The sequence below is a fragment of the Balaenoptera musculus genome, chromosome X (genome assembly GCF_009873245.2).
Source record: "Balaenoptera musculus isolate JJ_BM4_2016_0621 chromosome X, mBalMus1.pri.v3, whole genome shotgun sequence".
NCBI classification, from domain to species: domain Eukaryota; kingdom Metazoa; phylum Chordata; class Mammalia; order Artiodactyla; family Balaenopteridae; genus Balaenoptera; species Balaenoptera musculus.
In genome coordinates, this window is record NC_045806.1 from 116,458,484 (window position 1) to 116,474,856 (window position 16,373).

General features: G+C 42.2%; 1 protein-coding gene across 1 annotated transcript in view; it reads left to right on the forward strand.

The window, feature by feature from the left end:
* Positions 1 to 1,179: 1,179 nt before the first annotated feature.
* F9 (coagulation factor IX) overlaps positions 1,180 to 16,373 on the forward strand; it is a 28,875-nt gene continuing 13,681 nt past the window's right edge. Inside the window, exons 1-4 of the mRNA XM_036840852.1 lie at positions 1,180 to 1,286; positions 6,263 to 6,426; positions 6,631 to 6,655; positions 10,994 to 11,107. Coding sequence (XP_036696747.1) covers positions 1,199 to 1,286; positions 6,263 to 6,426; positions 6,631 to 6,655; positions 10,994 to 11,107 — 391 coding nt within the window. The 5' untranslated portion in view covers positions 1,180 to 1,198. The remainder of the gene's footprint in view (positions 1,287 to 6,262; positions 6,427 to 6,630; positions 6,656 to 10,993; positions 11,108 to 16,373) is intronic.

A 16,373-nucleotide genomic window follows, 5' to 3' on the forward strand; every position in this document is an offset into this window, starting at 1 on the left:
TTTAAATGAACGTAAAATGGAGACATTTTCAAATAAACAAAAGTTGAGAAAATTCATCAAAAGATGACCTACGCTATCAAAATTATTAAAGAAAATTCTTCACAATGATGAAAAACTGTAACAGATTGAAATTTGGGTCTACACAAAGAAATGAAGAATATGTGACTAAATATAAAATATCTTTCCTCATTTTTAAATTTCTTTGAAAGACTGTTGATTGCTTGAGGCAGAATAAGGTAATATAGGGTTTACTGGCAGATCAGGATGGACATATACACACTACCATGCATAAAACAGATAGCTAGTGGGAATATGCTATAAAGCACAGGAAGCTCAGCTCGGTGCTCTGTGACAACCTAGATGGGTGGGATGGGAGGAGGAGGTCCAAGAGGGAGGGGATATAGGTATACATATAGCTGATTCACTTCATTGTACAGCAGAAACTAACACAACACTGTAAAGCAATCATACTCCAATAAAAAAATTTTTTTTAATTTAGAAATAAAATGTATCACAACAACAGCACAAAGAATGGTAGGTAAATGTTGGTATACTATTATGAGTTTTTATATTACATGTGAAGTGGTATATCAATATGAACTATTACATAATAATATTTATAACATTTATTTTCTATACATAAGTATATATGCATATACATACACTCATACATACATGTGTTCTGAGACAGGGCCCATATGTTTCACCATATGGGTACACAGCACAACAAAGTTTATAAGCTCCTTGTTATGAGGAGGAACATAAAGGATCCACCAGGTGACTCAAGAGATATCAGCAGTGGAGATGTTTTAAGGTGGGTGACAAAATGACTTCATTCTTTCCATCTCTTTACCTTTCAACTATATGACATTAATGCTCCCTGACAAGGATAAGATGGATCCTATGATGAATTTTGCTGCCACAGCAACTGCAGCCATTATACCTCCCCCTATTCTAATGATGGGTCACTTCCTGCTTCAGCCTCAGATCAGCCACAGTGACAGAAGCCCATGGAATCAGAGGTGAAGCTTAACAATGGCCACTGCCTCCTCTCTTCATTTAACCCAAGAGGACATCGGAAACAGCCCAAAGACCCACTGAGGGAGATGGACATTGTTTCCCAGAAGTAAATACAGCTCAGCTTGTACTTTGGAACAATTGTCAACCTTGCTACTTGCACAATCTACTAGCAAAGGTTATGCGGTGCCTGAACATGATCATGGCAGAATCACCGGGCCTCGTCACCATCTGCCTTTTAGGATATCTACTCAGTGCTGAATGTACAGGTTTGTTTCCTTTATAAAGATACATTCAATGTGCTTGGCTTTTAGATATAGAAACGTCTGGGGCTGTCTTCTTCATTAAATAATGATTACAGGATTTGACCACAATGTTTAAGATTCTACTAGTTAGCATGTGGGTTGGTGAGTACTAGTTCTCTGGTACTGGTTCTTCCTCATTTTTAAAACTAAATAGATTTACAATGTTTATAGTACATTTTTTAATGGACACTGTTGGGCTTACGATTTGACAATGTAATTCCTTAGAAAAGTCATCTCCTTGGTTAAAAAAAAAATTAAAAGGGGGAAATGTTTTAACAAGGAAACAGCTGAATGTGGAGAAAAAATTAACTGTCATTTTGTGGGTTTTTAACTCATTATTTTGAAATCAAAATGGGAAACATTAAAGCAAAAACAATGGTTTTATTTACACAAAAAGTTTGATTTTAAGACATGATGTGATTCAAAATTTTAGAACTATTTAATGAGTCATGCCTCTAATTTTTAGTCTATAAAATTATATACCTTCAATTGAAAGTTTTAGTTAAAATACAAACTTTTCATTAGTAAGTTGTTATTTATCACTGAAGTTTTCCATGGGTGAGGAAGAAATTATTTTGTCTGATTCTAAACATCTCGGAGTTAATACAGGCAGAAACTCAATACTCACTTGAGTTCTTAGGACAGCAAAGCAAGTCCAAGAATTGATGTCGAGTAGGAACTTAGTTAAAGCAATTTACATCACTTGGTTTTTTTTTCACAACTTTACTGACTTTATGCATTCCCCAAAGGCAGGCACATAGGGAAGAAATTACCCCATTTAGACAAACGGCATGTTCTCACAGGAAGCATTTATCACACTTACTTGTCAACCTATTACAATCAAATCTAGTAGTTGACAGTGCAAGGATCAGGGGTGCCAACCCCAAGCATCCCCAGAAAGCAGACTGGCCCGTGGTTCCCACTCCAGACATGATGTCACACTGAAATGCAGAAATAATGGTACAAGAATGCAGAGGTTAAATCAAACCAGCAAACTGGCTAGAGTCAAGCAATAAAGAAATTCAGCACGAACACTCACAAAGTGGGACAGAATGCTAAGTCTTTACACACATCTCATCAGTGTGAAATCTAGGAGGACAAAGGATCCAAACCCTTCCTTCAGGATAAGTGCTGAGATGATGGAGGTTTTAAGAGGACTGCTGACCCCCTGAAGACCTCAGATGTAGGAAAGAGGATAGATTCAGAGAAAAAAAGAAGGACTAGGATTTCAGAGCTTGGGAGATAATGACTAGAAGAGATAAGCCCGAAGGGAGGTTAAATATATGACCCTCAGACAATGGTGAGGAGAAAGGCAGTGTGATTCCGGAGTCACCTTAGTCAGAGATAATAGGTCCTTGAGCGGAGCGCCAAGGGGCCTTCCCTAAGCAGGGACAGTGTTGATGCAGTGCTCTCCTCTGCTGTTGAACCGCCACTGGCTTCTAAAAGCAGTTTCTATGAATGATTTTCTGAGATGTTGCATTTTCATGGCTGCTGCCCTTAGATATTATTGCATCAATTTAGAATTTTGAAATCAGATGTGTTCCGTAAAACCAATTCAGTTTTGTAAAGCATATGGACCCAACCTGTCTTTCATTTAGAATGAATGAATGAAATAAATGAAAGACAGCTTCAGTCCACACGCTTTACAAAACCTTACAAAACTAGGTGAGTACTACGGCGCCAGGTACTGTGGCAAGGTACTAGGGGCTTGGGGATAAACCAGATTCCCTCTTTGACCTAAAGCACCATGAGGTCAGCTGAGAGATTTCAATATAACATGAGGAGATGTATACCAGGTGCTAAAGGGGCACAGAGAAAGGAACACATTAACTGGGGAGACACCGACAGAGAGACAATATTTTGAGCTGGGTCTTAAAAAATAAGTAGGTTCACTCTCCTTAAATGACTGATCTAGGTCACCCTATGCAGAGAGGATCACTCACGTGCAGAGATCCAGATCCACAAAGAACGTGAGGTCTTTCAGGAACTAAGTATGCTTTCAATATTGAATATGACAGGTGAGGCAGGGTCAGGTCATCAGATAAGGAAGGCCCTACATTAAGGAGTCTGGACAACAGAATGCAATGCGGAGGCATCAGAAGTGTAAACATGAATACCACTGGTGGCTGGCTCAGGCTGCTCGGCCTGGCAACATTCTCATGAACTGTGTGAGGAAGGGGTGGCCAGACAAGGGCAGACCAGTCTTGAGGCTACTGTAATCATCCAGGGAAGGCACGAGGGCCTGAACCTGGACATTAGCTGTACAGACAGAGAAGAGGGAATGGAACGCAAGTGACACTGAGGAAGTGGAAATGATATGACTTAACCACGTGGGTATGGAAGGGGAACGGGTTTAGAGGAAGTGGAAAGACCATGTCTTGAGCACTTAGGATATAGCACAGTGCCTAAGAGCACGGACTGTGGGGTCTGACTGCCAATGTCTAAATTCTGGCTCTGACACTTTAATATATCACTTGGGGCAAATCACTTAACCTCTCTGAACCTCCGTTTTTCTGATTTACGAAAATGAGACGACAGCACCTCTCTCATGGGACTGCCGTGCGAAGGGAATGAAATAATGGATGCAAAGCACCAAGCACATTGTCCAGCACATCAGAAGCATTAAATAAACATCAGCTCTTATCAGCCACATGACGATGGACAGTTACAAAGTTGGAAAGACAATCCGGAATTCCGAAGATATATCTGACTAGAGATGGATATTCAGAACTCACTGTCGTATAGACAGTAGTTACAACCACGTGTGTGAGGATCCAGGGAGTGAGCATGGATCTTGTGGCACCTAGTACAGTGCCTGGCAGTAGTGAGTGCTCAGAAAATTGTGTTGAGTCAGGGCTGGACTAGGGTGAGGCAAGCAGGGCACACAGGGCATAAACATACTTGCACACACTGAGAGAGAGTGACTCCTTAGATTCTGTGCCCTAGGGGCCTTGTTTACCTCGCCCCAGCCCCGGCCCTAGCAAGGATGTATGGAGTGAAGACGGACAAGGCTGAGGCTGGAGGCTGGAGCCTGGGAGAACTCTGAAAATATAAGGGGCAAACAGAAGAAGGGGAATGAATGGATGCAAGTGGTGGATGAATAACAAGAATCAGAGCGAAGAGGAGAACCAGGAGAGAGTGAGTTCATGAAAAGAGCACCCTGAAAAGGGAAAGATCAACAATTAGAAATGTTTCAGAGCAGGCAGGAAATACAGAAGCTCAAAATTACCCTTCCTGACGGTAGTCATTTCATTATATGGATGGCGGTAAAGAAGAGAAAGAGCCAGAGAAAAGTGCATTAAATAAAAAGGGGATGGAGAAAATTAGGAAGGCAGACCAGACAGAGGAGTAGAAAGGAAGAGAGAAAACCAACATACACCAGCCTGTACACATTATCTCACTGATCCTGTCAGCAACGCTGGGAGGTAGACAGTCTGATGATACTACTGTTATACCCATTTACACTTGACAAAGTTAAGCTGCAGAGATTATGTGACTTGCCTGAGGTCTCACTGCCAATAGCTGGTAGACATGTGATTCAAATCCAGGTGTGTCTGCTCTGACTCCAACCCCTATTTTTCCACTAGACCGCACTGTAAATGGATACAGACACAGATGCTACTGTAGGAGCGCCCAGGGCCAAGCACATGAACTGGCAAGCAGAGAGGAGGGCCTGGTGGAGGCTGGGAGGCGTCGATATGCCATGGCACCCATTTGCAGCTTGTGGCTTTCTCCCAGGGCGCCTGGCTGCCTGGGAAGGGAAGGAAGAGGCAGCTGACGGCACTGACCTAGTGGCTGGGATTGCGGGGTATTGCAGCACTGAAGAAGGGGTGAAGGGAACTGAGAAAGTTGGCAAGGGAAGAGTTGAAGAGAAAAAGTCTAAGCTAAATTCAGGGAAAAAGTAAAGCCCAAGGGGACTTGAAGAGCAAGAGAAAAGCGAGAGGCTGTCAAGGGACTAGAAGGCTCCATAAAGCGAACAGCTGCAATGGAAATAAGGAACTTCGGTTTGTTTCTTTTCCTTTCCTTTTTTTTTTTTTTTTTTTTTTTTTTTTTGGCGCTAATGAGAAAACAGTCCCAAAATGCCCTGGAAAGTTCATGTTATAAACACCTGGTCCTGTTGAGATGATATCAGACAGTCTCTAGAAGAAAGGAATAACTCCAGGCAACTTCTTGAGTTCCTGTTATTAGTTATAGATATAGATACTACATCTGTATCTCTCTATCTAGAGAGAAACACACACAGAGACAGAGAGTGAAACAGAAAGAGACTGAGATTGGAGAGTGGCGGGGAGGGGCTGGGGTGGAGAATTAGGTTAGAGACCTCAATCCTCCAGAGTTCAGGAGTGCGTTCCTAACAGGCTAGACAGAGCTAAAATAAACCACATCCTGAATCCCAGAGAAAGACTTATGTCACTGGAATTCCTAGAACACGTGCCAACTTAAGGTGCTGTGAGTCTGAAGGTAAAAAAAACATGAATGCAGTGGTTTTTCTTTACTATCTAGTGAGAGACAGCAAGGTTGCATTTAGGCTTCTGCTCTTCCAAGGAAAATGTGTTACAAAGTCATTTGGGCAACTGCGTCCTGTAAACACAGCCCCGCCAGCGTGATGGATCACCTTGCAAGGATCTGCAATTAGTTATTTTCAAATGATGACAAAGTGTGAAGTTAACTGCTTATCTGAGAAATTTCTTTTTCATCCAGAGTGAATTCAAATATGATTGAAAATCTGACCTTTTATTACCAGAGTTCTTTTGACTAAGGGTAAAATTGAATTTTAATTCCTAAATCTCCATGTGTATACAGTACCATGAGAACATCATAGATTTTGGCTCCATGCCCCAAAGATAAATTGGCTTTGGGATTACTTGGATTAAAAAGAAATCCTTTCTTAAGAGATGTATTTAATTTTCATGATGTTTTCTTTTTCTTTTAAATTTCAGTTTTTCTTGATCGTGAAAATGCCACCAAAATTCTGAACCGGCCAAAGAGGTATAATTCAGGTAAATTGGAAGAGTTTGTTCGAGGGAACCTTGAGAGAGAATGTATAGAAGAAAAGTGTAGTTTTGAAGAAGCACGAGAAGTTTTTGAAAACACTGAGAAAACTGTGAGTATTTCCACATAACATCCTTCAGATGCAGAGCAAAGAACAGAAAACCTTTAAAAAGAAAAGGGGCGGGGGAACCATACTTCTCTTTGGAATTTTAAAATATCTATACATACACGTGTTTTATAAATGTTATAATAGAGAAGGAATCAAATCAAAAACATTTTAAATAGTACCATTAACTTGTCTTCTTTTTCGTTATAGACTGAATTTTGGAAGCAATATGTTGGTAAGCAATTCATTTTATCCTCTAACTAGTATACGAAACATTTGAGAATTATGTATTTTTTTCTTCTGTATAAACATATAATATATTAAACTCTGTCAAAAGGGCTCAGAAAAATAAGTCCAACTTTTTCTACCCAAAATTGAATGGTGAGAGGAGACTCCAGGTTTATGCCAGCGTGGGAGATATCCGTTGGCAGATACGCTTACTCCTTCCTAGGGCTTCAAAAGGAACATCGTTCCACCCCAGGAATCTGGAAGGGAGAGACCAAAGAGAATTGCATCTGGGACTGAATGAGAGTTTGCAATCCTCAGTAGAGAATCAGAGAATGCTGATTGACTTAAATGTATACTACTTAAAAGTCCTCCTCCTTCTGGCGGCCTACAAGGCCCTCCTGCTTGCCCAGCCCCTCCCTTCCTGCTGCCCCTCTGACCTCCTCTCCTCCTCACACTCGGGACCCCGGCCATCCTGGCCTTGCTGCTGCTCCTTGCATGCTCTAGGAATGCTTCCATTTTAAAGTCTTAGATCTGATTGTTCCTTTAATGTGGAACGGTCTTCTGCCAGGTTCCCCTAGGCTCACTCACTCACCTCCGTCAGGTCTTTACCCAAATGTCACCCTCTCAATGAAGCCTGCCTTGATCATCTATTAATACTTCAACCTGCCCCCCATAACCCCATCACTTTAGACATCGTATCCTGCTCTATTATTTTTCACAGCAATTTTCACCACGGAGGTATCATAAAATGGTCTTACATATACTATTTATGTCTCCCACCTCACTAGAATGCAAGCTTCATGTTGGCAGGGGTATTCAACTGTTTTGTTTATTGATGTAGTCCTAGTACCTTGAACAGTATCTGGTACAGAAGCACTGAGTAAATATTTGTTGAATGAATTGACCAAAAGGAGGAAAAGTCAAAACTTTAATGACAAGTAAGTTTTAAAACTAATTTAAAATCCAGCAGCAGGATTTTGAGGCAGTGTAACTTTCCCAGCTTGATTTACCTAAGACCATTTGCATGGACAGAAACTAACCTGGACAGCAAATTCACTGAATTCCATCAGTTCTATTTTCCCAGATTCTATTCTGTAGACACTAATGGACTTATTCATACTCTTGTAACTCATAATTTCTCCACTTTGTTTTTAAATCATAAGGGAAGAAGAGGTCCATTCCGTTACATTTGCTTTATCTGCCTTTCCTCATTCTTAGTAATGAATGCTACCAAGCCAACTCTCTACTAAGGCACTGCCCTACAGTTAGTCCAAACAAGTCTTTTTATTCTCTATTTCTAATCTATTTAAAACTTTGAATCTTGTATTTTAAAGCAAATCAATTTCTACCTTTCCTCCCAAAATATTCCTGGCTGCATTTAAACTCTCATGGTCCCTTCATTGCCCACCCCCCACCCAGTTGGCCTCCCACCTGTGAGTAGGGGTTCATCAGTACCTCTTAAACACCATATTTTGAAGTTGGCTCCCTGCCTTCTAGGTCACAGGCTGTGTTGTTTACTGTAACTCAGGTAAAGATACCTGGAAAACATCAAGGGCATGATTCTGCCGTTGACCTGAAACAAACAGACTCCAGCAAAGATGGGTTTATTCAGGATCAGCAGAGAATTGCAGTTCAGGGTCTACAACCACCATGAGCCAGGTGCAAGTCCCTGCATGGCAGGGGGCAGACAACTCCTTTAGAGAGGGGAAAAGGAAGTGAGGAGGGCTACAGTAAACAAACAGTTCCTGGCTTTTCATATGAGAGCTCTGCCTTCCAGTCTCTTGACTCTATTTTTTTTATTTTATAAATTTATTTATTTATTGGCTGCGTTGGGTTTTCGTTGCTGCGTGTGGGCTTTCTCTAGTTGCAGCGAGCGGGGGCTACTCTTCCTCATGGTGCGCGGGCTTCTCACTGCGGTGGCTTCTCTTGTTGTGGAGCACGGGCTCTAGGCGCGAGGGCTTCAGTAGCTGTGGCACACGGGCTCAGTACTTGTGGCTCGTGGGCTCTAGAGCGCAGGCTCAGTAGTTGTGGCTCACGGGCTTAGTTGCTCCGTGGCATGTGGGACCTTCCCAGACCAGGGCTCGAACCCGTGTCCCTTGCACTGGCAGGCGGATTCTTAACCACTGCGCCACCAGGGAAGTCCCTCTTGACTCTATTTAACTGAGGTTTCTGTTTATTAATTTTTTACACTGTCACTACTGCTTTGTCTGCTAAAAATAAAACAAAAACAAGAAAAGAGAAAAAGAAAACCCAACTCTACGGCTTCTTTTCACTTTGCAGTCGAGATTCCCAACCCCCACAAAATAGCCTATGCTGTTTCTCCCTGTATGGGCTTTCTCACACAGTAGGGACGCAGGCCCCTCACCCCTGCCCTACTCTCTTCCATCATCTCACCAAGTAAGGAGCCTGGTGAAGAGGAAACATCGCCCAACCCCATTAACCAGCATCTGCCCAGCCCTTTACAGAGTGCCTGTCACCTTTAATCCTCACACCAACCCTGTGAGCAAAGCACTATGAACCTCGTTTTACAGAAGAAGAAACTGAGGTTTAGGGAGGTTAAATGACTTGTCAAAGGTCACCCAGCTAGGGAGTCACGGAGCCAAATTCTCCACTGCCCAATCCCCACTTTCTCTACTACCCCTCCCGGCCTTCAAATCTAAATGCAGTTATTCATTAAACCACCACCTAGTAGGCTTAAACAGGAAGCTCTCACTTGGCAAGGTCTTGCCCCTTGTTGTCTTTGACCCCTACAGTCTGTGGCTTTGCTTCAGCCCGAAGTACATACAGACAAGCACCCAAAGGAGGACTAAATGCGGAAGAAATGACACTCATTTTAAAGATATGTCTCAGCAAATGAGTTGCTGTGTAGCTGGCTGCAAGCCCAGAGCCTTTCAGTGAAACATCCTAAATAATTCAGCTCCGTTGGTCTGTAATATAAAGTGCAAATGTGGCTCGTTATTTTAGACCAGTTCTGAACATCAATAATAATAAACCAGAGATAACGTATTTTGTTTTCATAGAATTGGAACAAATTGAAGTATCTGTGCAAAAGCACATTGGATCAAGGGGCAGAGGGGACAAGGTCTAATTTTTACAACAAGCAGTTTTCCAGAGAGGGACTATTCCTAAAAAGGGGTATTAACCCCCAGCCAGTGGGACCTGGAAACATGCTACTGACAGCGAGCACGACAGACACTCTACTGCTGTCCCTAGAGCAGGCAAGGGTCCACACACTAGATGTCACAGAGCTCGGCTCTAAAATATGAACGACCAATAGAAATTTCTCTTAAATTGCCCCCTTTCGCTCACTGTTTTACTCTTACATCATCTTTATCACTTACTCTTTTGTTACTCAGACATTAAGCCTTGCTGATCTCGCGCCCAGTTTTCTTCAGGGCTCCCTCTCAGCTCACAGTGCACACCAGCCTCCCTTCTGGTTCTATGCATCCCTTTCTCCTGAAGCTTCCTTAGAAGCGCGGATGGAGGCAGAGCTCTAAGAAACCACACTTAAAGGCTCCCTCCACATCCTGACCCTTCCCCTCTTTACCTATTCCTTCCTCCTGTTTTCTGATGACCAGTATCTTCAAAGGCTCTCCAGAACTCTGCAAATGTAGAAACTTCAGGAAAGGTAGGAAGGAAACATAGCCAATCTATATATAAATAAAGCACATTTTCAGAACTTTTTCTTTTTTAATTCTTTGTATTGAAAGTCGTTTCTCACTTTACCAAACCATTTGGGACCTAATCACAGACAGTAGAATATCTTTCAGGAGTAAAGCATATTTTGTACTGTTTGGAACCATCACTGCATACTCTGCTTAAAAGTGAAGTGATAAGATGAGGACGTGGATGCACGTGCGCCATGCCTAGGCTGCCAGGTCCCTGGGTGGAGTCGCCATCTGTTACCTAGCTCAGCTTGCTCTACAAGACCTGTGACAGAGCAAGCCTTGTGCAACACACAGATGATTGCTGAAGCAATGTGATTTGATTTAGAATTAACTCCATCATCATTCGATAAGGAAGGATTGAAAATTCTTCTCACACTCTGCTGACAGAATACATCTCTATACTCAGACGTTCTTTTCCCTCTTCCTCCTCCCTTCAGTTACATAAACAATGTACATGCCTTCCTCAGGGCCATTTCCTAGGACAATGGTAGCCTAAGAACCTTTACTTGTTTTTAGAAACTTAGGAAGACAGGGGCATCCCATAAGCAGCTGGTTTCCAGGTCAGCAGTCTTGCTCTGACCCTAAAATCAGGCTCCCCTCTCCATGAATCTGTGCAGGGAAGACTAAGCATTCTAAGCAATGGATCTGCTAATTCAATTTCTTAATCTATCTCAAAGATGGAGATCAGTGTGAGTCCAATCCATGTTTAAATGGCGGCCTGTGCAAGGATGACATTAATTCCTATGAATGTTGGTGTCAAGTTGGATTTGAAGGAAAGAACTGTGAATTAGGTAAGTAACTACCTTTGGATTACTCGTGGTTCAAAATTTCCCTTTGAAACCAGATGCAACTGGAAAATGGAATGTGTATGTATCATAATTTTCTCTTAAATTATGGTAAAGAACCATTTACATGAGATCTACACTCAACAAATTTTGAAGTGTATGATACAGTACTGCTAACTCTAGGCTCTATGCTGTACAGCAGACATCTAGACCTTATTTCTCTTGCATAACTGAAACTTGATACCTGCTAAACAACAACTCCCCATTTTCCCCTCCTCCCAGCCCCTGGCAAGCACCATTGTATTCTCTGCTTCTATGTGTTGGACTATTTTTAGACACCTCATATAAGTGGAATCATGCAGTATTTGTCCTTCTACGACTGGCTTGTTTCAGTTACCATAATGTCCTCTAGGCTCATCCATGTTGTTGATTATGACAGAATTTCCTTCTTTCTGAAGGCTGAATAATATTCCATTGTATAAAACATACTTTCAAAGCTTATAAACATTCATTTTATCTGCAGTCATAGTTTCCAGGATGCACTCAAGAAACTAGATGAAGAACAATAGTAAGATTTGGTAGCTAGTAGGAAGTGGTAACGATGTTCCACTAGCATATTCACCCTCAGTACAACCACATGCAGTCAGCACCGTTATCATCTCCATTCTACGCAAGTGAGAAAAGTGCAGCTCAAACAGCTCAAAAATCACAGAAGCAGTAAACAGTTGAGCCAGGATTTGAACTTCAGTTGGTTTGACCAAAACCCATTCTTCTAACTGCTACCCACAAAACACAAAGAAAACTGACCCATAAAATTGTTAGAACTCATGACTAAATTGCTATCAACAAAAGCAGTGGAAGTCAACTAAGTAAAGAAATGGGGTATGGGAAGGCCAATTCTCCCATATACTCGGCACTTCTCCACGCATACGAACCACTTCACATATGAAATTTGTTGACAAAAATCAAAACTCATTCCTGAATTTGACTATACTGATAAAGCTGAAAGAGTTACATAGAAAATCTAGGATCACTGTGCATCTTTTCTTTGCATATCCTAGAATTTTTTTGTTCTGAGATTTTGGCAATTGGAACAGCAAACCCCAAAGTCCTTTACCTACTTGTTTATTACCTCTGGATGCAGGATTACTGGTATCGTGATTGTGAAAAGCATACAGTGCTAATGACGGATTCTCTTTCTCCTCTGAAACTCCAGAAGAATAGAGATGCAGTTCTAGGAAAAGAATTTAACACCACAGGCTACATGACTAAGGGCAAAGAGTAGAAAATTAGCAAGACTCTATTAAGGCGTTATGGCAACCCACCTGACACACAGATGAAAAGGGCATAAAACAAAATGAAACGCAGCAGCTGCACTTGTCCTATTGAGAAGGGAAAAAGTCATCTCTAATGCTGTTCAGAAATCCTTTCAGTGCTAAAGAGAAATCCATTGATCATCTTCCTTTGAGATCCAAAAGATAAAAAGGAATAGAAGATAGGAAAAAGAAAAGGTGGCAGGGCAAAAACATTAAAAAAAAAAAAAAAAGAAAAAAGGAGATGCAGGTGGATGAACTGTACCCCAGGCTTGGACTCCCACTCCTGCAGGCTTCCCAGCATGGGGACAAACCGATGTCTGGGTTCCCTTTCCTATGGGTGTGTTCATTAGCTCAACACCTCTGAAGTGCTACTTTCATCTGAAAGGTTATAATTTCAAGTTCAGATTGACCTAGATAAATCCCATCCTGCTATTATGGAAACCTACAGAAACTGATGGAGTATCAGCTTAAATAATATAACTATTGGAGCTGAGGGAATGAAGGACTCAACTGGTCTCCGTTAAGAATGAAGGGCATGTGGTAGCAAAGTATAACTGAAAACAGTGTTTAGTATTAAATATTCCTAAATGTCTTTAGTTTAAAAATAGACACTTTAGAAGAGGCAAAGAGCCCTGAGGAATGTAGCTATAAGCACAAAACTGCTATAACAGGCTTTGTTACGTGTGTGAGGCTACAATCTACACAGCAAAAGTGCTAGGTCTACAACGGGCACCATCTCAGGCCTCTCGGGTTCCCCACGTTTTGGTTTGGTCAGGGCTCTGCAGCCACCATTACACCTGGCCTCTAGGGTGTCTTGAGCTCCCCCAGCCCATCTGATCAAGGTTTAGAAAAATCCTCCCAGCTTGCTTAGTTCAGAAACAAAGTGGGAATTCTCTCAAAAAGCTCTTTATCTCAGACACTAGAGGAAAGCAAAAGCATATACAAACTCCCATTTAAGCTGTTGCTTCAAACTGAACTAAGGACTAATCTCAAAAGCTGCTAGAAAAACAGCACAGTTCATGGAGTATCTGGGCCCCAAGTCCCTTGCCTCACCCCGTCTCAGAAAGGGAAGGAGATTTCCATTGTTAAATCCTTGTTGTTTTCCTCTTCTCTTGTTCATCAGGCTCCTCTCCAGGGGAGAGAGGTGCAAATATTCAGGGCACGCTTCGAGTTAGAACAATTAATTGGCTACTGTGTCCCTTTGGCTGGAATAAAGACCACTGTATGTGCCCAGCTACACATCACATCTGAGTCCTTTTCAGATAAATCAAAGTCTGTAAGAACTTGGTCATTCCTGTCCCTTCTACAGAGTACAAGAGGCATTTCCCCACAGTAACAGAGGACGGAAAGAAAAACAAGCATATAAACAGTTTTTTTTTTTTTTTCGTTTTGCTAACACGTCACAGACACTACTAATTTACTGCGTATTTCTGCGGAGTAGAAAAAAGAAAATATCTTGAGTTTAGCCGAATAACAGCATACTCTGTGATACACTGGTTAAACAGAACATCTTTTGTCCAAGCTTTGGTTTTCCCATCCATGAATATATCAGGGAAGATGAAGGCAGAGTAAGATAAAGCAGAACACGGTAACTTCTGTAGTAGGCATGAGGGGAATTAGAAAGAGGTATTTGTGCTAACACGGAGGGAGAAGAACAGATGCTTTGACATGTCCTTCCACAGATATTCTAGGCACTGAGATCAGCCCCAGGACCAGGCAGAACCCACACCCAACACAGTGCCTGACGTCCGAGTGCTCAAGAAACTATTGATGAATGAGGCCCACAGTGACTGTCCCTGAGGTCCAGGACTACAGACCTCTCAACTGGAACTCCTCGTGCTGTTATTCTCTTTCCAGACTCGAGTTCTTTACCTGAGGTCAAAAGACTGCTGGTCGGACAGCAATATTTCCCACTGCGTGTGCAAACCAAGCCAGAGGACAGCAGCAGCGGCAACACACTGGGCTGCAAAGAGCAATGACGAACGAGGAAAATGACAGAGAGGTCTAGTTACCTAGCCAAGGACGCAGCATCAGAATCGGGAAAAGCACCCTGACTTTACCCATTCCCGTTGTGCATGGCCTGGACCAAAGTAGTCAGCACCTACCACCCACCTCTGTGAACTTAGCACAATCTCATATTGACTGAACACTCCCTGCAGGTGGTATTTGATTTGGCTGAACACTCTAGTATTGCTTTGTAGCAACAAAATGATTGCTAGTAACATGAGAAGAGCCAGGGATGTAATCACCAATAGTGAGGAGAAAGGTCTTTAAAAAATAAATAAATAATTAAAAAGGACCAAGTGCCACCTTTCTGGATCATGCACTTAGTGGATTATTGGTAGCGAAGGTTAAAGCTCAGTCTGGTTCCTCTGTCCACCTAGTAACAGTTGATTTGCCTCCCCTTATTTCCTGAAGTATCAGTAAGGAACATGAGCGAATCATTACATTAGCCTATGCTACCTATGTAAAATGTAATTAGAAAATTTAGATCTGTCACTCAAAACTCCATAATATACTCCAAAACCATATAGTCACTCTGTTAGCCTGGAATCCCCCAGGAAAAAAGAGTCTGTGACACAAGCTTATCTATTAGGGTGTGCAATTCTAGGGGGGCAAGAGTAAGGGATGGGGGAGTGAGGCAGTGAGGAAAGGAGAACCAAGAGTAAAAGGAGTCATCTCTCCTCATCTGCAACTGATTGTTTGATCTCCGGGGACTGTTTTCCAAGAAGCCACGTGAGCTGGCCTCAGGAGAGTCAGCCTCGGAGGGGAGAAGAGGTGAAAGAATCTGTCCATCAGCATCCTTCTCCAGATGGTCAACACTTCAGCCTGTGGGGCTTTAACTCCCCTGCATCACCAGGTTGTACACGCTGGGGCCCCCTAGAGGTCACGTGGCATCCCAGGCCTCAGCATCAACCCGGGAACGCCAAGCTAAGAGGCGAGAGGCACACAGTACAGATCTGAGCCCAGGCCATTCAAGGCTGCACCTGGACGAGGCCAGCGGAAGTCCATGCAGAGCTGATCACCAGGGTGCTGGGGACGGACGTGGGTGAGGCTGGTGGGGACTAAGGTGGTGCACAAAGAGGTGGCTAACACAGTCGCTCATGTTCAAACTCTCCATGTTCTAACTGCACTGACAAGTGAGCATTTCTCTTGAAGGCTGTACTGCTGTTGAGCCTGTAGGCAAGGGGGAAGGTGCCTACGCCTGTGTTCCTATGCTGCTCTAGAGACAGAAATAGGCCCAAGGGCAGAGCCTGTTTCTCTTAACTCAGCAGGTCTCAGCCAGCAAGCCCTAAACCCTGCTACTTCCTGTTATTGAGATCGCATCAGAGAAACAAAGGGAAAGCACGCAAATTAGAAAATGGAAAATAAGATGGCAGGAACAAGCCAAATATATCAGGAATCACAATTAATGTGAATTGGGGTTAATGACAATTTTCAGTCTGGAGTTAAAAATCTAATTGTATGCTGTTGATAAAAGAGATACCTAAAATAAAACTCTACCAGGAGGCTAAAATAAAAGGATGTAAAAACATTTGCCAGGCAAATGCTAACAAAAAGAAACTGGCAAAGCTATCTTAATATCAGATAAAATAGAATCCCAACAAAAAGCATTATAAGAGACAAAGAAAGATATTTTATATTAATAAGGGAGATTGTATAGGAGAGTAAAGAAAATATGAGCCAGTAGAATGCTTATCATTTGTCAACACATAGTGTTTCTGGCATTTAGCTCCCTTAAAGGACCCTATTTCATTCTCTTGTGTTGACACATACTCACGTCAGCCAGCTTCAAGTTTGCTTTGAAAAACTGGATTATATTAAAACCAGGCACTTCTATTCAGCAAAATATACTATTTAGGGTGAAAAGGTAAGTCACAGAGTGGGAGAAGATATCCGCAATACATATATCCAGTAACTGGAACTCTTATACGCTGATGGTGGGAATCCAAATT